Source organism: Antechinus flavipes, chromosome 5 (assembly GCF_016432865.1).
Source record: "Antechinus flavipes isolate AdamAnt ecotype Samford, QLD, Australia chromosome 5, AdamAnt_v2, whole genome shotgun sequence".
In the NCBI taxonomy this organism is placed as follows: domain Eukaryota; kingdom Metazoa; phylum Chordata; class Mammalia; order Dasyuromorphia; family Dasyuridae; genus Antechinus; species Antechinus flavipes.
In genome coordinates this window covers 102,783,435-102,805,205 of record NC_067402.1, presented here as the reverse complement: position 1 = coordinate 102,805,205, position 21,771 = coordinate 102,783,435, and the positions used below count along the sequence as shown (strand labels likewise).

Here is a 21,771-nt window from a genome sequence, read left to right as displayed (position 1 = left end):
GTTTCTTTGTTTAAATGCCTTGTGAATCCCTCCCACGCCGGAGTCCGGAGGCTGTGGCGCCGCCCTTTATTAGCCACACACTTTGATTACAAAATACACGAGTCGTCGGCCTGGCCGCCCCACGACTCCCACAAACGTCAAAGCCAGAACCACGGGGGCGACAGGCTTCTGGTAACGACTTTTGCCGCCACCGCGATTAAGACTCCTGGTCCCGACTAAAGTTCATCCAGTAAAACCCCGGGGAGGAGCAGGGCGACGAGGACCGGGGTCCGTCCCGGATTCTCAGTCTGTCGAAGTCTCTTTGTAAAGTTTCTTTTGGGGAGGAGGAGGTATAAAGGGCCAAGAATCCGAGCCGCCCCCTCCTCCTATTTCCGCCCCCACTCCACCCCCGTCTCCAAGGCCCAGCTGTCCCACTCCCTCGGGGGAAGGGGAATCTCCGAGTGGGTACCAATTTCTGCCTCCCAACCTGCCGCCCCCTCGGGAGACACCCAGAGCCTAAAACTTCCAATTAACAAGACGGAATTTTCTTCTGCTCCTTCCTGTTCTTTTTTAAGTACCCGGCAGCCCGTGCCTCCTCATCTGTTGCTATGTTTACTTGAGCACGGCTTCCCGGGGCTGGGGCTTTCGATTGGAGGCGACAACGACGTCGCGCCCCCCGACGCAAGCAGAGGGATGAAATGTTTCCATGAAAACACAATCAGGATTTATTTTCACGGGGGAGGCCGGAGTGTGTGGGGGGAGGGAAAGCAGGGGAGCTTGAGTCCCAGAATTCTGGCAAGCCCCGAGCCCGTCCCGAAGGCAGGGAGCCCCCCCTCCTCCCCGGGCGGCGGAGGCGGGGGGTGGGGGGGCAGCTGGCAGGGCCCCCCCCAACCGCACCCCCGAGCCCCCCGGCTGAGAGCCGCCGTCCCCGGCGCCAACTCCTCCCCTCTGCCAACTTCACTCTCGGGCCCCCTTTGTTCCTGTTTGTTGTGGTGACTCTTCACCCCGGTCGCCACCTCGTAGCCGGCCGGGACCCGGCGAGCGGAGGAAGACGGGGCTCCCGACAGCCGGCCCGGCCCGAGGCTGTCGCTCCCGGCTCCCTGCCCCAAGCTGCGGTCCCGGGACCGGGGGCCGGCTCCCCGCGGGCGGTGGGGGGGGGGGAGGGGGGTAATAAGGGTAGCAGCAGCAGGAAGGGGAGGGTGTCGGTTTATTTACCTGCCATGGAACCAGTCCTTACAGATATCGCACTCGATCATGAAGCGGTTCACGTCGTACGGCTGCCGGCACACACAGTACACGGGCGGCGGGGGTGGCGCCGCCGAGGCCCGGCCCGGGGCCGCCACGGCCACCGCAGCTGGGGCTGCTTCGGCGGCTGCTCCGGCGGCCACCGCCGCCGCCGCTCCGGCCATCTTTAAAAGACACTCTCACTCGCTCGCTCGCTCCCTAGCCCGCTGACTAGAGCGAGCCCAGCCGACAGCCAGCGCCGCCTCCCGCAGCCGCGGCGGCACAGCAGCGGCGGCGGCGGCGGCGGCAGCAACAGCAGCACCAGCGGCGGCGACAGCAACAGCGCCGCGGCGCGCGGACGGGCTAGCGGGCGAGCGAGCGAGCAGGCAGGCAGACGGGCGCGCGCCTCCGCCCGGCAGCCCCGCAGAATCCCCTTCCCCCGCGCGCCCTCCTTCCGGCGCTCTTCGCGAGGACGTGCGCAAAGACGCACGTTCTGGCGTCTGGCGCGCGCTCCTGTCTTCCTTGTCTGCCCCGGGCTGAGAAGCTCGGAAGGGCACGGGGGATGGGGGGGAGGGAAGCGGCGAGAGCGAGACGGGGGAGGGGCGGGGCGCCTGGCGACCAGGAGGGAGAGCGGCGTTCATCTTGATGATTTTCTTTTTTTTTCTAAATCAAGAGCCACGGGCATTACGTGAGCAAGGGAAAGGGGACAAACGTCGCTCCTTTCTTAAAAAAAAAAAAAAAAAAAAAAAAGTACTGCGCGTGGGCAACCCTAAGAGGTCGGAGTGGAAGGAAAGCTACCCCAGCAAACTATAGCTTAATCTTAAAACCCGTGAGGGGGATGGGAGGGAGAAGGGAGGGGGATGGAATCTTCCATCAATTAATTGGAAACCAACTAATGAGATCCTGCATCTCGGGCGACTCAGGTTTTGTGCTGAGTTCCTCCAGCCAAGCCAATGCAGAGATGGAGCTCGATTCCCTGAAAACTTTTTCCCACATCCCCTTCATACCGAGAACCTAGAAAAAGAACATCGGTGGTGGTGAAGCCGAGGGTCCTAGGACCCAGGACGAATTTGGCATTGCACGCACAAGAGCCCAGCGGGGAGCATGTAATAATAGCCAGCATTTAGACAGAAGTCTTAACATTTGCACTTATCTCGTTTGATCCCCACACAACCCGGTGAATGAAGTGGAATTGATTCCCCCTCCCCCGTTTTACAGATATGGAAACTGAGGCTCAGGGAGGTCGAATAAAATGTCTGTGCAGCTCATTAAGCTTATGAGGCTGGATTTTAACTTGGGTCTTCCAGATTTTCAAGTACAGAATGACCATCTGAGTGAGAACACCCCAAGAGGAGTGGCCTTTTCAAGATCTTTATTGATTATCCTGAGGAAAAAATAATTGCAACAATGCTTAACATTTTCAGTACTGTGGATTAAATGAAGTGGGAGACAATATAAATCTACCATAATACCAGATTCAAAACTGATCAACCTTCAGACCTGGCCTATTCCATTTTATTATTATCTTGAGAAACAAAATAACTACAATAATACTCAGCATATGTTCAGGAACTATAAATTAGAGGAGGGTGGAAGGCAGAATTCAAAATTACCATAATACCAAATTCAAAATTACCAAACATGGCAAAAAAGCTACAGAAGCAGGATGAAATCCAACCAAGACAAGTTAATAAATGGGCAAAGTAAAGAACAACCACCAAAATCTACAATGATACAAATACAGGATTAAGGAAAACTGACTTGGTAAACATAGAGCACAAAAAGAACTAGAAGTCTTTAGGTGACAAGAAAGATGTGAACACAACTGTGTTAAGAGCTGTTATGATTCTGGGATATGTATAAAAGTAGCTTGCTCCAGAGACAAAGAGCTAACACTTTAGAAAGCAGAACTAAGTTCTAATTTCCATCCCTACTGGTCAAGTTTAATGAAACTGGGTGATTTAGGGAAGCCTTTTTGGCCCACAATTTTTCTAAACTAAAAAATGAAAATAGTGTCTGTCCTATCTATTTCAAAAGATTGTTATAATAATATATAAAAATACAAAGTTCTGATAATAATAACTGGCCTGAATAATGCCTCAAGATTTCCAAAATTCCTTTGCCTGAATTATTTCATTTGATCATATGTAAGATATTATTCAAAGATCTATAAGACAAACAAAACCCAATAGCTGACAAGTCCTAAAAGGGACCATAGGAAGAGATTCATGCAGAAGATGATGGTAGATAGTCTAGTAGTTGAGCCTGAGTACTGAGAAAAAAAGAAGCTAAGTTAACCATGTCAAGAAAAACTCAGTAATTAATTGACCCTCCTAACTGGGAAAAGATTGGTTCCTATGGTGTACAATCCTATCTCATGTGGAGTTGGGAATATATAGGCATAATATATATAATTTCTATGCTACTATTTTTTAAAACTGGAATTACAAACATAGAGTGGATAAGGAATTGCTACCACTCCTGATCTGGCAGACATCTGTAAATTATGAGGCTAAAAATGTACAAAAATGTTCTAATGAGATTAAAAATAACATTTTTCAATTGTCTTAGGTGCTCTAAATACCCTTTAAAGTATCCTCGGATGATTAAAAAAAAAAAAAAAGTATTCTCAAAGTACCTGGATTATCAGACTTGTTTATTCACTTCAAAAAACCCAAAGCAAACTTGGGGTGAATCAAAGAAAGCAAGTGTCAATAATTTGCCTCAAAATTGAAAGCACAGAATGGACTAATTATAATATTGAAAGAATAGGGACTGCAACTGATTTCATGAGTATAGGAAATTCCAAGTTAAATCTCCACCAATCCCTTTATCTTCTCTTCATCTTATAGACCTACAGAGTTACCTAAAGCACTACAATGTTAAGTGACTTTCCCAGGCTATGTGTCAGTCAGAACTTTCTCCTGTCTTTCTATCCACCACAAGCTACCTCAAGGATATTTAAATAAGAGGGAGAATAGAGATCACAATAAAGTTCAGTAATACAAAACATCTAATTTACTTTTGGGGTCCATATTGACCACATTTTAACATGGATGTTTTATTCTATGTCTTAAATCCATATCCAATCTGTTGTTAAGGTCAATTTTACCTTCATAATATATCTCACATACACCCCCTTCTTTTTTCTAATGGTGTCATTCCCCTAGTACAGGCCTTCATCATCTCATCACCTATACTATTGAAATATGCTACTGGTACCCCCAGTCCTTCCCCATTGTAGTCTATTCTCCACTCAGCTGCCAAAGTAATCTAAAAGTACTGACCTGACCATGTCACTTCCCTCCTCTCCACACTCAATGAACTCTAAAATATCCCTATTACCCCCAGGATCAAATATAAAATTGTCTCTTTGATATTCAAAGCTCGTCATAAGAAAGTTCTCATGTATTCCAAAATATTTAGAAGAGCCCTTTTTGTGATGGCTAACAATTGGAAACTAAGTAGATGCATATCAGTTGATTAAACAAATTATGGTTCATGAATGTAATGATGTGTGTGATGAATATAAGGAAGCATGGAAAATGTACAAGAACTGATGTAGAGTAAAGCAAGCAGAGCTGAGAAAACATCGATTTATCTGGGTTTTGAATGGTACCATCAATGAAGTCACAGATAGTTCCAAAGTAATTTTTAAATATATCTTTTTTATAGACATATATAAGCCATTGCAAAATACTCTATTTAAACATTTAACAGTTTTCAACCATTTCATATATTGTGATGCAGCCCTGGGAGAAATTTCAACTATTTCATATATTGTGATGCAGCCCTGGGAGAAATTCCTAGTACCTATTTGCTGTTCTGGGGCAAACAAGTTCATGTTTCCACACTACCAAGGACTACTTTACATCAGAAGCCTTTTTTTATTCCTACCAGTTGTTAGTGTTCCTATAGTCCAAAATGTCCTTATTTTTTAAACTATATCTACATATGTACATGTTATTTTCTCCCAGTAGACAGTAAATTCCTTGAGGGCAGGGATTTTTGTTTTTATCTTTGCATTCCCAGCATCTAGCACAGAACCTGGCATACAGGTATTTAACAAATGATTATTGAATTGAATTGTCAAAAAAAAAAAAAAACAGTTTATTCATTGCTGTCAATAAAGGTGTCCTGTCACCTTATGCCCAACTTTCAAGTCATTTCTAATCCACTCCCAAATGTAATCTTCAATAAGTACTGCTAGTTCTCTCTCCAAAATGTCTTTCAGATCTTCCACTTCATTCCAAATCCCAAACCAGTTTTTTTAATGCACATTCATATCTCATACTTGAATATACTAGAATTTTTGATTGTTTAATTCTTCTCAAAGTTTCTGATATCAAAAGGAACAAGTATCCCAAAAACATTTATGAGGCACTCAGACCTATGTGTAGCATAAAACCAGCTTATTTAGGCTAGTCCTTAGAACATATTCACATATTCCTTCAATCCAAGTAACTACATGGAAAGTTGGTAGGCAAGTTCTGGTTTTTTTGTATTTACTCTTAGCTAATCTTGGGCAAATAAGTATTCCTAAATGGTAGTGACTGTATGAAGTCAGGAGATCCTGAGGTCGCTTTAAAGTTCCTTTCAATGACCAAAGGCAATAATGGTGACCAACAGAGTGGTAGTGAGGGACAGAGGAAGTACCTGCAGACAATGTGAAAAAATAATCACTAGAAGATGGCAATAGTTTCAGTGAATGAGTTCCCTGGAGGTAGAGAAGTGCCAATTACTAACTCTAGAAAGGCACCATTCCTCAGAGTCTAGTAAAGAGCAATACACAAGGGAACTTCCTAATATTCTACGAAGAAAAGAAGGATTTCTAGGGTCAGTAGTCAGAATATAGCCTCTGGCTAAACATTTTCTGTAACGATTGTACTTGGAAGCTTAAGTCCACTCTCCCCATAGACTGAATGTGAATCCCCCAGTTTGCAAAAAAATGTTTTAATAAGTGTCTGACTCTTCATGATCCCAGGACCATAAAATACCAATACCATCCATGAGATTTTTTTGGCAAGGATACTGGAATGGTTTACCATAGCCTTCTTGGGCTTGGGAGATTTCACTTGGGAATTTCCTATACTCATGAAATCAGTTGCAGTTGCATAGCCTAATAGTAGATTAAGGCTAACAGATTAAATGACTTCCCAGGATCACACAGCTAATAAGTGTCGGAGGCTGGAATTGAACTTGGGTCTTCTTAACTCTAGGCCCCCCCAAAAGTGTGTGTGTACTTGTGTATGTGTGTGTATGTATCTTTAAAGTTTGCAAAACACTAGTAATAGCACTTGTGCTGTTTCATTGGGTCTTCTCAACAGCTATATAAAGTAGGAACTATTTTCAATTCCCATTTTATAGATGAGATTACTGAGGCTGGAGTTGTGACTTGGGTCTGAGGCAGGATATGAATGCAAATCTTTGGGTCCACCTTGCTGCACTTTCTAGCCCCCTTATTTAGTTCTCTTGGAGACTAGGACAATGCCTGTGCAATTCCTGACAAGAACCAGAGCTGAACAGAGTTCACATTATGTGCTGAATCCTCCCCGCTTCAGGATTCAGACCCAAGAGTGCCAGCACAGATGGAGATGGAAGATGAAGCAATCAGGAAACTTAGGAGCCACTTTAGCTGGGAAAGAAAAGCAGGGTCAAAAACCAGAGATTTCCTCACATAAACTCTGAGCAAAGAGTGACTAACAACAGACAAGATCTAGATTTCAGGCAGCAAGAAAAATTCAAGCCAAAAACCCCTTTCTGGGGCCCGGAAGCCGTAAAAGAGCTGAGTCCAGATTGGCTGAACTCAATTGTCCCCTTTCCCTAAATGGGTCTAAATTACTCTCATAATTGAATTTATTTTCCCCAGTACTCTCCTCATTCCTTCCCATGGCTGGTTCATACCTTACTGGCAGAGTTACATCATTGTCAAAACCATCCCCAATTTAGTAATCTCCATGGATTTTACAGGTAGGCACTCATACAATGGACAGGACCATAAGTTTCAAGCTTTAAGGGACCTAGAAGTCATCCAGTCCATCCTCTTCCTGTAACAATGAAGCAACAGGCTTAGTGAAGGGACTTGGCCAACGTCACTCAGCAGCAAGTGAAACAGGTTGGATCTGTGCCCCGATTCTGACTCCACATCCACCATTTTTTCCACTTATCACCCTTCCTTCCCTGCTTAATTACAATTACTTTTCTGTTCTCAAAATGTCTTTAGTCAAAGCCTTCAGTTTTTCCTTTTCTGTCAGAGACACTGACTTTCTATCTTAAATGACAAAGCAAGAAACTTTTTGTAAAGTTCTCTAACTCCCAGAAGAAATAAACATTATGGAGATACAGGACTAAATGTGTATAATAGTAAAAGCTATCAATGCATTTCTGTGGTGGTAACTATTCATTCACCCTGGTCCCAGCCAGACTATGAGCAAATAGAATATAGGGCCGCCTTCTTGCTACAAAAAAAAAAAGCCCACTTGCCAGAAATTTTTAACACCCTGTGTAAAGGAGTCCATAATTTGAAACATTAGGGTCATTCAAATGGATGAAGGCTCTGGTGAATCTCTCCCTCTTCCCTTTCCTCCTCTCTGCTTCTCTCTGTGTCTGTCTCTGTCTTTGTCTCTCTCCTTTCTCTTATTCTGTCTCTCTTTCTGCCTCTATCTTTCTCTCTATCTCTGTCTCTCTCTCTGTGTGTCTCTCTGTCTCTCTTTGTGTGTATCTCTGTCTCTATCTCTGTCTCCATTTTATGTTAAAACGCAAACATATTAGTTGGGAGGAGTAAAAATATAGTAAAAAATATTAACCTATCAGCACTCACCAATGCATTAGCATGGATTGGATGGCCACAATATTACATTACATTTATGGCAGCACTTTATATTTTTCAAAGCTTTATCATGTGCTCCTGATGACCCTATCAGAGTAGCTAGCTGTTACCTAATAATGAAGGAAAGGGAAATGATAGAAAGGGGACTAATACTTTTTTTTTCTAGAAAAGAGGGCTAAGCCCCTACCCTGGAACATGGACCTGGCCCAAGGAGGAAAAAAAAGAGAGACAACTAAAATGTCATCTACTTTGATAGAATGTGATTTCCTGGAGGGCAAAGACTATCTTGCTTTTTGTTTTTGTGCCCCAGCCCCTGGCCCGGTGCTTAGCACATGTGGTTTTATTATTCAGTCACGTGCAACAATTCATGACCCCATTTGGGGTTTTCTTGGCAAAGATGCAAAGTGATTTGCCATTTCCTTTTCCAGCTTATTTTACAGATAAGGAAACTGAGGCAGACAGGGTAAAGTGACTTACCCAGGGTCATTAAGCCAGTAAGAGCCTAAGACTAGATTTGAACCTTAGGAAGATGGATCTTCCTGACTCCAGGACTAGTGATCTATCCACTGAATGACCTAGCTGTTTGGCACATAAAAGGCACTTATTTGGGATTTATTGTTTTTTGTTTAATTGATTGATTGATAATTTTGTCTAGGGCTGGCCCAGTTCTCATTTCTTTATTTCTGTTCCCAGAGGGCAGATCATGATCTGATTAATAAGTTTGGAATAATAAATATTCTAAATGAAAATAATAAATCACTTTCCTTTAGTGCTTGAAGGTTATTTCCAAAGTGATTTCCTCACAACAGCCTTACAAACTACATAGTAAAATAATATCCTTCAGTACTTTAGGGAAATATGATTTATCTAGTGTGTATCTACGATGAAAAATGTAGTCTTTCCATGACTTGGTAGGTCATGTTGAAGAGTGACTGTAGCCTAAATTTCTTTTCCCTGTAGTCAACAGTCAATTGAGGCTCTTGACTTAGCTAAGCTAGTCTTTAGATGATAGAAATGCATTCAATTACTAGATTCACAGGCTTGTAGGTGCATCTTGGTAATACCTGCAAGACTTTCACTCCATTGGCTTAGCTATTAATGTTCCAGGGGCATCCCTATTCCATCATGAGTTAAACTTAAGATGAGCTAATTTATTTAACACTTTGCACATGACATTGCCTTTTGGTCTCTACAATTGCCTTGTGAGGAAGGTAGTCCATATTAGTATTATTCATATTTTACAGATAAAGAAATTCAGTCCAGAAAGTTTGACTTGGGCAAGATCATGATATTATCCAAGATACAGAAGATCCAGGCTGACTCTAAATCCAGTGTATTTTTTTCCACTAAACTTATAAGGCAGCTTATAGAGGCACAGAATAGAGCATTAGACTTGGTCAGGAAGACCCAAGCTTAAATATAGTGTGCAATACTTACTACAAGCCACTTATCTTCTCTTCTTCTATTTACTCATCTACAAAATGGGAATAATAATAATACTATTTACATGCTATGGTTGTTGTGAGGCTCAAATGAGTATAGAATACTAAATAAAATGAGTGTAAATATATGAAACATTTTGCAAACCTTAAGTGTTATACTAAAGCTAGCTATGAAAGGATTTTGGTAAACTGAAAGTTTTTGATTGAAAAGCAAGTCTAATTTTTTTAAAAGTCTATGTTAAAGTTTTTTTTAAAGCAATTCTAAAACATGGAGTTTTATGTATAACTATAAGTGTAGATGCAGAGGAAATATAAAGAATGACACTAGAAAAGTACTCAGAATCCTCAAGTGCCTCTTCAATCTTATTTAGTTAGAATTCTTTCCAAGGAGGCAGATGCTAAACCATCCATGACTATACATTGGCTATGACTCTTCCACTCCTCCCAGACCACCAGAAGCAGTCCATCTAACCTGCACGTGCAAGAAGCCTTCCTCACCTTCTCCCAACATCATCAGGGTACCCTCTGCAGGATTTCCCAAACTTTTTCCACTCACAGCTCCTTTTTGCAGGAGGATTTTTTATGTGACCACAAATATAAAAGGTACACAAATTAAACATTTACTGATAATACATAATTTTGTTAATCCACATTCAGTTATGAGGCTCATGTGGGGTCATGAACCACAGTTTAATAAGCTGGGCCCTATAGAATACTGTATAATATAATTCTTTGATGATTATCCTTCATTTCTGTTCTTCAGAATTTGTTGGATATATATTACAGCCTGCCGATCCCACTTTCCATTGGGATAATAAGGGGGAGCAAATTGTTTTCTTGAATCAATCTTTAAAAAGTCATGTACTTGGTGATTTCCTATTTATGATCCTCAAAATATGATGAATCTTCAAAACCAATGCTATTTATATTTGCTGATAAAAATACCTCTTCAAAAACACCCGTCTTCTAAAGATCATAGCATTATATGACATTATTTATTAAACTCAAAGCATGCTGAAAGGTAGAGAGAAGCAAAACCAGTTGGCTGTAATCTCATAATCTCCCATTAGACTATGGGAATAGTCTATAGAAAATAGCACCTTTCAGCTCCCAAGAGTTTACTACAATCCCATAAAAACAAATGCCTTGTATTTGCATATTGCCTCGTACTTTGCCAAGTGCTTTCATGTACATTATCTATGAAAGTACTGTGGCTCAGACATTGATGGAATAATCAATAGATACAAAAACAGAACACTAGACTACAGGTTTCCAATCACTAGAATGAGACACTTTGGTGCATTAGGATCGTCTTTTTTATGTTATATCATTCTGCTTTTCCTTTCTCTCCTTTGCCAAATTTTAACCAGGGAAATGGAGTAGGAAATGATAATCATTATATCTCAGATCAGAAGGGTGTCATGAGCACAACACAATTAATGCTCAAAAAGAGTAGTTAATTTCCTATATTAGATAGATCAACTGCCTTATCTTCAAAGCTAACTCTAAAGAATTAAACAGTAAAATAATAATTATTTGAGGGAAACAAAGATTTATTAAGTACCTACTATATACCAGGTACTGGGCTAGCACTTTACAAATATTGTCTCATTTGATCCTAACAAGAACTTATTCCCATTTGACAGCTGAGGAAACTGAGGTTAAGTGACTTTCCTGGTGTCATATGACTTGATTTCAGGATCAGCATCTTATCTAGAATGCTACATGACTGTGGGGACTTTAGTTTGTTCCTTTCATACTTAGACAAATCTGACAAAAATATAAACAAGAAAGGAATCGTGGGACTCAATGTAATTTTAGAAAAATTAGTTATGTTAGATCTCTAATGATTACTGAATGGGAATCATAAGAAGTATACATATTTTCAGCTTTCCATGGAAATTATAAAAATTGACCACGTGGTAGATTATAAAGAACTCATAAGGCATAAAGATAGAATTTTAAGCAAGTTATTTATTGACCAAAATATGATGAAAATGTAATTAATAAAGGAAATTTAAAGAAAGGATTCAGATTTCAGTGGAGATTAAATGGTATAATCTTAAAGAATGAGTGTAAGAACAAAGTTCACTAACAAAATTGATTGTTCTTTCTCCTTTTCCCTTAAAACATGAATAGTTTGATTCACCAAATCAAATAGAAAAACACAATTAAGAATTTTAGAAAGAAAATCTATTTCAAAATGGGTATTTTGAGTTCTGTACATTTTTATTTTTTGATGTTTTGCTCTACATAATGCTAATCATCTACACAAAATAATTCAATTCAATTAACATTTTTAAAACATCTACAATGTGCAAGGCCTTATGCTAGGTGCTGGAAATAATGGTGGAAATTAACTTGTTGTTGAACATTATCAGTCAGACATTAAAATAAATGAGGTTGAGATTTATTAACAAGGACTACATAAGGGAGAGTAATAAAAGTAACAGTATGCTAAATTCATGAGGAAAAAAAGAGCAACAAAATTGCCATAGATGAGTTCCGGAAAGATCCTTTATAAATTATATTTCTCATTGACTAATATCCTCATCTCTATTTCTTATTGATTTCAAAGAGAAGTAGCTCTTAATAGTCATTAAAGAAACACTTATAAATTTTGACAACCCAATATTTCAAGGACTCAACTTCATTGAACATTTATTGGGTGTCTAATATATATAAGGTCCTATATTAGGCTCCAAGCACTGAGCAAGACATTTATAAGTAATAATCTTAGAACAATATAAATAAACATATCCTAATTTAGTTCTTCAGGAAGTTCAGATTTTATCTTTCTCTTCTTTGAATAATTATAGTGTTCATCTCAGCCATTCATTTGGATACTTAATGATATTGCTGTTTTGTATTTTCTTTTCTTTTCTTTTTTTTTGTATTTTCTTTAAAAGCTTTCCATCTATTTGTCTTTCTTCTCAAAAAGATTATCTGCTTGGCTCTCTAACTTTTCTCTTGTCTTTTGCTTCTTTTGGAAAGACTGCTGGATTTGAAGTCAAAGGATGTATGTTAAAATTCTGTCTTTTTCACTTAATAACTATTTAACTTGAGGCAAGTCACTTAACCTCTCTTTGCCTTAGTTTTCTAATCTATAAAAAGAGGGGATTAGACAAAATGAACTCTGAAATTCCTTCCAGCTGTAAATCTATGCTTTCATAAGCCTAAAACTTGAACGTACATAAGCTGGTATATATATTAGGAACTTAATAAATACTTGTTGAATTGAATTAAATTGGTTTTCTTTGAAGTTTGAGCCCAGCTCAAATAATAGAGACTAAAAACCCATTTTTGTTACTAATTGAATAATCAGTATAAATAATATAATTATAAGAAATTTGGACCTAGAGAAACTTTAGTTATGCCAAACTCACTAGCCTGTGTGACATTATCATTATAACAGTAGAAGTATGCCCATAAATCTTTTTTTTTTTTAATATAAGGAATTTGGAAAGGGGGGAGATGGAGGAGAGCACAGGCAAAGTGGACAGAAGTGAGCAAGAACTGGATCAAAGTTTAAAGTAGAGAGTAATTTAAAAGATACTGGAAAGAACTAATACTAGGGTAAAAGTGGAGAATTCTGAAGTGCTAAGTCTAATAGACTTGGAAGAGTTGAGGAACAAAGATAAAAGACAAAATAAGAGAGTTTAGGTACAGGTTAAGAATGTTTCTGAAGACTATTATTGGCAAGAGTAAGTCTATATTGCCATCCACAGACATGCATATTGTTGCCAGAAAAGAAATTCAAATAAATTCGAAATAAGCAAATTACATTTATTTCACTTTTGGTCAGCTAATAATGAAGCATCTTGGAATATCATTCTAGATTTTCAATGTTCATATAAATCAATGAAGAACCTCTGCTATTTGGCTTTCTTAGAATCCTTATTCTTATTTAAAATTAAAAGGACATTTTACCTGTATATAACTAATATTTTACATTTGTGTACCAAATTCAGGGGGTCCCAGCCTCGAATTCAGTAGGGGAAGAGAAAAATATTCTAATGCTGACCAAGCAAATAATCTAAAATCAAATAATTAAAAATCGAATAAAATTATTTTAACAAAGTAAAACTAACAGAAAAATTCATGCAATAAAAGCATTCCTAATTTCTCATTCACCAGTGGAAAATATTTCCCCTTCCTCTCTCCTTCTTTACTCCCAGAAACTCCCAGTTTCTTCAGGAAACTCCATGAGACCTCAGCTATCACTGGATAACATCTAACCTCTGCCATTGTCCATTGTAGGCAGTTCCAAGATTGTTCCCTGCCTTGGGTCTGCTTCAGCCATTGCTGACCACAGCTAGGTCCACTTGCACCGACATTATTCTGTCCCAAAGCTGCCATCCACCGAAGTTCTACTTCTTTGACTAGAACTGGAAGCCACCATTGCCTACCATCTCCACAACTCTTGCTTGCCTCTTTGCTATATTCTACAGTAGAATGTACCTGGGAAGGGAGACAGCAGGACAACAGTTATCTCCCTCAACCCCAGGAAATGGTAGCCTTTGGGGGACAGATGCAACAGCAAGGGAATCATAAGGTATAGCATCCTGAGGGCCTGGGCAAGATACAAGGGACCATGCCATAGGACAGAGGACTATTAGGAACCAGGATGTGGGCTGGCGGATTACTAAAGAGAAGAATCCTATCAGATGCCAGCTACCCTAACAACCTATCAGTTCTTCCTATAAGATAAGAAAAAATACACATAAGAAGAACTGCACATACTTAACATATATTGGACTGCTTGCTGTCTGGGTGAGAAGAGGGAGAGAAATTTGGAACATAGGATTTTGCAGGGGTGAATGTTGAAAACTATCTTTGCATATTTTTTAATTAGAGCTTTTTATTTTCAAAATATATACATAGACAATTTTTGACATTCACCCCTACAAAACCCTGTGTTCTAATTTTTTCCCTGCCTTCCCTCCACTCCCTCCCTCAGTGGGCAAGTGATCCAATATAGGTTAAACAGGTGCAATTTCTCTATACCTATTTCCACAAAAATCATTTTGCATATATTTTGAAAATAAAAAGCTATTATTTAAAAAAGAAGAAGAAGAAAATTATACATACTGTCAACTTCTAAATTTTGGTTCCCCTAACAAAGCCCTGGTCTCCAAGTCCTAGTAAAGATTCTGCTCACAAAAATACAGTTTTCAAACCTACAGCACATCAGAGCTAGAAGGAAACGTCAATATTTTCTAGTCCAAGGTAATTATTTTAGAGATGAAAAAACTGAAGTTTAGTAGTCTGCCCAAAAATCACACAGTAAGTTTCAGTCACCAGTAAACATTTAGAAATCTAGTCCTGGATTTCAGGTGAGAGAAAAAATTAGAAATTCTAAATTTTATTTATATCAGCATGGCTAGAATCATCAGAATGGATGGTCTCATTAAGAGAAAGAGTATAGAGAGAATAAAGAGAGGAATTCAATTTTGGATCATTGCCATTCTTAGAAGGTAGGAAGGGAAAAAAGAAATAGCTAAGGAAATGGGCAAAGAGCAATCAGAAAGGTTGTTGGAGAAAGGTGGGTTAGAGCCTCTTAAAAGTCAAGGGAAAAATTATCCTGGCATGGATTCTGTCAATACAAAGTTATTATTAAATAAAATAAAATTTAAATTAAAAAAATAAAAATTAAAAATTACAAAAAAAAGTCAAGGGAAGAGTCTCAAAATAGAGGAAGAAACCGATCACGACATATTCTTCAGAAATTTCAATGAGAATGAAAGAAGAGAAGGAGCTATTGAATTTGGCAAACTCTAATAGAAAAATGATGTTTTGAAAGTGTTCCTATTTAGAAGACAAATGAGAAATAAGCCAAATATCCCAAGCAACTTCTAAACTTAAGCAAAGCTATTTCTTAACATTTTCTTTTGAGTCTTTACACATCAAGGATCCGAAATCTTTGAAAGGCTAAACAAAAACTCCAATTTGAAAATGAAGAAGAGCATTCCAGATTTCAGCAAATTGCCAAAATAGGCAATTTAAATTTCACATCTCCTGGAAAAATACTGAGTCATATTTCCTACCCACATTCTACAAAAATAACAGAAAGCCTATGATTCAAAATTCATTCCATCACTGTCTAAAACTAACATTCACCTCATTCAGGAAAACTGGTCCCAGTCAGTGGAAGAACTTTACATTCCAGGTTCCCAAGCCAAAGGTTACTAAAATATTTTCTGGTAGTCCAAATATTCCTTCCTATGACTACACTGGATCATTCTGTGGTGAATAGACTCCTTCCCAAGGTATGTGAACTGTTGTTCAAACGACACAAAATTAGCAACATCATTCATTACAACATAGTCAAGAGAGTACAACAAACGGTGACTTTTTATTATTAATTATTATTCTATATTAGAGGACTGGGGAGAGTACATTCTAGGTCACTCTACTTGGCAGGCCATCATTCCAGTGCAAAAAAGAAATGTCCTGCCTCAGAGCAAGAGGAAAGGAATGTTTGACTTTCCTGCCAAATGAAGTCACCTGTTTTGGAAGCTGTGATTTGTTGTGGCTGCTGGGAGCTAAAGCAAATATCAGTAGAGGGAAGGAAAGAGACATCCAGGACTGCTGAGAAAGGGAATTCTACTGTACCCTGTGCTGTTGAGAAATATGGAACCCACAGCTATCCCCAGACAGCCTTCTTTTTATATAAAATGTCCATTATAATATATTCTAACAGTGTTATATAGTGCATAAAAAACCCTATTGATTTAGAGATTTTCATAACAGCATTATATATAATTTCAAAGCTAGGAAGCTCTCCAAATGTCCCACAATGGGGAAATAGTCAAATAAATTATAGTACTTTGTAGGAATGTCATAAAATATAAAAAATTTGCACAGTAAGAAATGATGAATAAATTGAAATGGGAATAAAGAACATCACAACTAGCACATTTGTTACCAAGACTGTATCTTGGGCCCCTGACCTCCTTTGCTTTGAGCATAGGTGACTACATGAAAATTTCCAAACTTGTTGGCAGTCTCAAGAAGCCAAAAGATCAGGACTCCTGAGTCCCTTGGTCAGTGCTGGTTACATTGCTCGGGGTGCTTCTGGTAGAGATTGGAATATTTCTCACAACAGAAAATGATTACCACTGGGAGAAAAAGCCCAAGCTATGCCTTGTGTTGACCTTGACCTTGTGGACCTTGAGAGAATTATTTGTATAGTGCAGCAACAAAATAGATTTTAAATTAATATTTAACAATCCCAAGAACTATTTCATGTTTTGAAATTTTAAGTAAGAACTCTCCAAGGCAACATAATGAGTTATAGATTGCCGGATCATTTTTTTTCAGTCTTTTCCAGGGTTCACTTTTCAATCTTTTGTGTTTAAAAGATATCTTTACCTTGCACATTGAGTACCTTTAGAATCCTTTTTGGAAGATGATTGACTTGAGCCAAATAAAAATTTTAAATAGAGTCATAAAGAACCAGAGAGTTCAAGAAAGATCGTTCCCTTTAGAAACAAGATTCCCCCTTGACTGAACTCAATTCATGTTGGTTCAGATCTAGAGTTCTTTAGTGGAAAAGGACAATTTAGTCCACTTGGGACAGCTCTCATATGTTTTTATATAAAGTATTTTTAAACTTAAAAAAAAGAATTTAAAAGAAAATAAATGGCAGCATTTATGACCTTTACAGTAACATAATTAACAGATTAAAAAAAAAAAAGAAAGAAAGAAATTGCAGCTACCCATGGTACATCTCTCCAAAAAAGTAAAAGAAAACTAGTCTAGGGGAAAAAATCAGCAAACTTGCATAAAGTTTTCATGGAAATGTGGGAAGATTTGCATGAAATGAATGAAGGTGAAATAAGCAGAATCAATAGAATAGTATATAAACAACTACAACAATGTGAATGAAAAGAATTACTAAAAATAGAACATTGAGTAAGTGAAAAACCACTACAGGTCTAGGAGAACTACGCGTCCTTTCTTCCTTTTGTCATAGTAGCAGGGGACAGTGGGGAACAAAAAGTTGCATGCATTATTAAATATGGCCATTGCATTGGCAGATTTTGCCTTATTGATTTTTTTCTTAAAAAGCAGAGCAATGAACAGAACTTACTACATAGTTTATACACTTAACAACATTGTTGTAAAGACAATTTTGGAAGCTAGGAGAAGTCGGATGTCCTTCATTCTTGGAGAGTACCAAAATGACATCACTATGTTAGGCAGTGTGTGTGACCGGCTGATCAGACGCCCGAGCTCAGAATGCTCGGCCACAGGTTGGACACAAACAGTCCCTGTGAACATTTGAGTAGAATCTCTAATTTTGCATATTTCGTGTTTCTTTTGGGCTAATCCAATTTGCTCACAGAGCACAGCCCCTTCTCCAGTGTCTCCCATGTCATACAATCTTGAGACCTGGAGAGTGTCCTTGTATTGCTTTTTCTGACCACTTTGTGGGCTCTCCATACAATCAATACAATGACTATTCTTGATCCCAGAGAATCAATAATGGACATGCTATCATGTCAAGACAGCTAGGTAGTAGAGTTGGGACTTCCCATCTACCTGAGTGCAAATCCAGCCCTAGGCACTTCCTCGTTGTGTGAACCTGGGCAAGTCACTTAAACCTGTTTGCCTCAGTTTCCTCGTGTGTAAAATGAACTGGAGAAGGAAATGGCAAAGCATTCCAGTATCTTTGCCAAATGAGATCATGAAAACTAGAACACTACTAAAAAACAACTAAAGAACAACAAAAAATCCGTAACAGATGCTGCTTATATTTCTAATAGAACATTTAGGGGGAGAAAATTTAAAAGTTTTCAATTCAATTTTAAAAAAGAAATATATACCTATTATAATAATTAATTCCCTTTAAGCTTAAGAGGCGGAACAAAAGCCCCTAAGTCCCTTCACTTTGGCTTTAAGGTGCTTATTTTAGACCAACATTTGAATTCAGTCAAATTGCTCTGAGCTCTCAGTTAAGAAAATTCTAAATATTATGGCAGAAATCGAAGTCACTGCCTAACTCTACCTTCATATCTATATCTAGTTATCCCCTGACCTCTTTGTGGTTGGGGCAAAATTCAGTTTACTGGAAGGGCTTAGGAAATGAAACAGCAGGTTATTATAGTGGTTGTGGATAGACCAGCACTGGTAGGGGAAGTTGAGGAAACAGCTGATCTTTTCTTGGGACTTCCCTCAGCCTGAGACTTCGTGTGAGAAATGTCTGTAGAGATGATGACTCTCCTGATATTTCACTTCTCTGCCAAAGATCAGTCCTCCCTTTGCTTCTCTGGAGTTTGCCATTCTTGCTCCAACCTCTCTAATTAAATTCTCAGTCTCTTCCTCTAGTTTTCAGGTGTCCTTGTTCTTGTTCTGTCTTTTCGATTATGTCCAATTCTCTGTGACTCATTTAAGGTTTTCTTGTCAGAGATACTGGAGTAGTTTGTCCTTTTCTTCTCCAGCTCATTTTGCAGATAAGGAAACCAAGGCAGACAGATATAAATGTCTTACCCAGGATCACACAGCTAGTAAGGGCCAGATTTGAACTCGGGAAAATGAGTCTATCCATTCTATCCATTTCATCACCTAGTTGCCCTAATTTTCAAATTTTTCTTTCTTTCTTTCTTTCTTTTTTTCTTTCTTTCTTTCTTTCCTTCCTTCCTTCTTTCTTTCTTTCATTCTTTCTTTCTTTCTTTCTTTCTTCTGAGTCAATTGGGGTTAAGTGACTTGCCCAGGGTCATATAGCCAGAAAGTATTAAGTATCTGAGGCTGGATTTGAACTCGGGTACTCCTGACTTCAGGGCTGGTGCTCTATCCACTTCACCACCCAGCTGCCCCTCAAATAGATTTCTTTTACAAAAATTACTTAAAGCATGACCCAGTCTCTCACACAATGGCTTTGATTGATTCAAAGAGGAGTACAGGCTCTGTTTATTCTCTGTTCTGATTGTTGGATCTATCAAAAGTGTTGAATCTATTAGAAAGTTGTTTTTATCTTACAAAGATAATTACTTTTGGACACGTGAAATAATTCTCCATGCTTAAAAAGATAAAATTTCTAACTTTTTCCCTGTTTTATAAGCAAAATATAACCCCTAATATTTAATATTAATCATTTAAGAACCTAATAATGATAGCACATTTTGCTAAGCCCAAGAAATATAGACCAAAATGGAGCCTTCTCTGCAATCAAAAACATGCTATCAGAGACAACAAGGATGCATCAAAGTATATGAAGAACAAATACAAAAATAGTTTAGGGAAGGAAAGCGCTAGCAGTTATAAAGGATCACGAAAGACTGCATGTGGAAGTATTAAAGAGATTCTATAAGGCAAAAGTGAAGAGGGAGAATGCATCAGATGTGGGAGAGAACTGCTGGCACTTAATAAATGTTATCTGATTATTCTCCCTATCTCTTTAAGATCTTGCACATCAGCTCCCTGGTTATCACTTTTGTTCTATCATTTCCGGTGTAAGAGAATATCTATTCTGCAGAAATTTCAAAATTTCCAAAATGTTCTGTACCTCATAATTTGATGACAAATGAAATATGTGTGTGATCCCTCCAGAGAAGGGTTCCACAAGAGATCTTTAAGATCTTTCTGTGATTGTGCAGAGAAATATAAACTGGGTATATATAAATTGGGTTCTGATATCCTGGCATTGAAAATGAAGTATCTTGTCATTTTAAACTTCCAGGCCTAGTAGTATATGTTACCCAGCCTCATTATTTGGATTATGTTCTTCTTGGGCAGGGAGATCATAGTTCTCTCTCTTAGATAAGATGCTCTGGTATGTTGTGTTCATGGCTCATAGGTTGCTCTCCCTGTCCCTCCCATTCCATAGCTTCATTTTCCATTCAAGTATTTTCTTTCTTAATGTTCAGAAAGAACATCTTTCAGGTTTTCCATGAATCATTAAAGGATTAAAGACAGAATTCTTACATTTTACAAAAATAACCAATCTTTATCTGACCTCCTTCTGCACTTGCTCTTGTATTAATTCCCCTGAGGGTCTGGAACCGTGCTTTTTTAAAACAAAAGGAAAGAAGAGAGAAAACAAAACAACAACAATCGAATTGTCTGGTTCAGAACTTGTGCTAATTTCTTCCAGACTGGAGGGACTGTGGGAAGAAATCAGCTGTTATATATGTTGGCCTGAAGTTCCCCCTTGCAAGAGGCACTGGGTCACTCCTAGGGGGGTGTAGGGGATGTTCCGGGAGGAATAACTCCAAGCATCCTCATACTTGGTAAAACCGCCCGACAGCTGCACCAGGTTGGGGATAACAGACAGGACTCAAACCCAGGGATGAGTGAGCCTCAAACAAGCGGAGACTTCCCCCAGAATGAGCAGAAGAGCACAGCTTATTCCAGTGGCCACGAGAGCCACCGAAGCAGGCGCCGTGGGGAGCTTGGTCAGACGGGCAAGGTCACTCATTGCATCCCAGGCCACTCATCTTGCCCTTTTTTGTCACTGGGAGAGTGAAACGAGCCTCCCTTAAATCCAATTCCCATATATGTGTAAGAGATATATGTCCCTGTGATGTCATTGGTCCTATTCCAAAACAAAGGACAAACAATACTGACTTCTTAATATATAGTTTTGGACTTATGTCCATTTTTTTAGCTTTTTATTTTCAAAATTTTCAACATTCACCTTTGCAAAACCTTGTATTCCAAAATTTTTCCCTCCCTTCCCCCACTCCTCTCCCCTAGATGGCAAATAATCCAATATATATTAAACATCTGCAATTCTTCTATACATATTTCCATTATCACCACTATATGACTCTTAATATCTTTAAAGTAGTTCATTGTCAATGCTGATGGACATGGCTCTTTTCAACAATGTAGTGATTCAGGCCAATTCCAATGGTCTTGTGATGAAGAGTGCCATCTTCATCCTGAAGGAGAACTATGGGAACTGAATGCTGATCACAACATAGCATTTTCACCTTTTTTGTTGTTGTTTGCTTTTTTTTCTCATTTTTCTTCCTTTTTGATCTGATTTTTCTTGTGCAACATGCTATTTGTGGAAATATGTACAGAGGAACTGCACATGTTTAACATATAATGGATCACTTGCTTCCTGGGAAAGAGGGTGGGAGGAAGGGAGAGAAAAATTCAAACACAGGGTTTTGTAGGGGTGAATGTCGAAATTTATCCATATATATATTTGTCAGAGCTTTCTATTTTCAAAACATAATAATGGATAATTTTTCAACATTGACCCTTGCAAAACCTTGTGTTCCAAATCTTTCCTTCGTTCCCCCCACCCCTTTCCCTAGATGGCAAGTAATCCAATATATGTTA

The 21,771-nt window shown here is 38.9% G+C and overlaps 1 protein-coding gene across 1 annotated transcript in view; it reads right to left on the bottom strand.

Annotated features, from left to right (window-relative positions):
• KDM7A (lysine demethylase 7A) overlaps nt 1-1,388 on the bottom strand; it is an 88,008-nt gene extending 86,620 nt beyond the window's left edge. The window contains exon 1 of the mRNA XM_051963531.1: nt 1,195-1,388. Coding sequence (XP_051819491.1) covers nt 1,195-1,388 — 194 coding nt within the window. The remainder of the gene's footprint in view (nt 1-1,194) is intronic.
• Nucleotides 1,389-21,771: the final 20,383 nt, after the last annotated feature.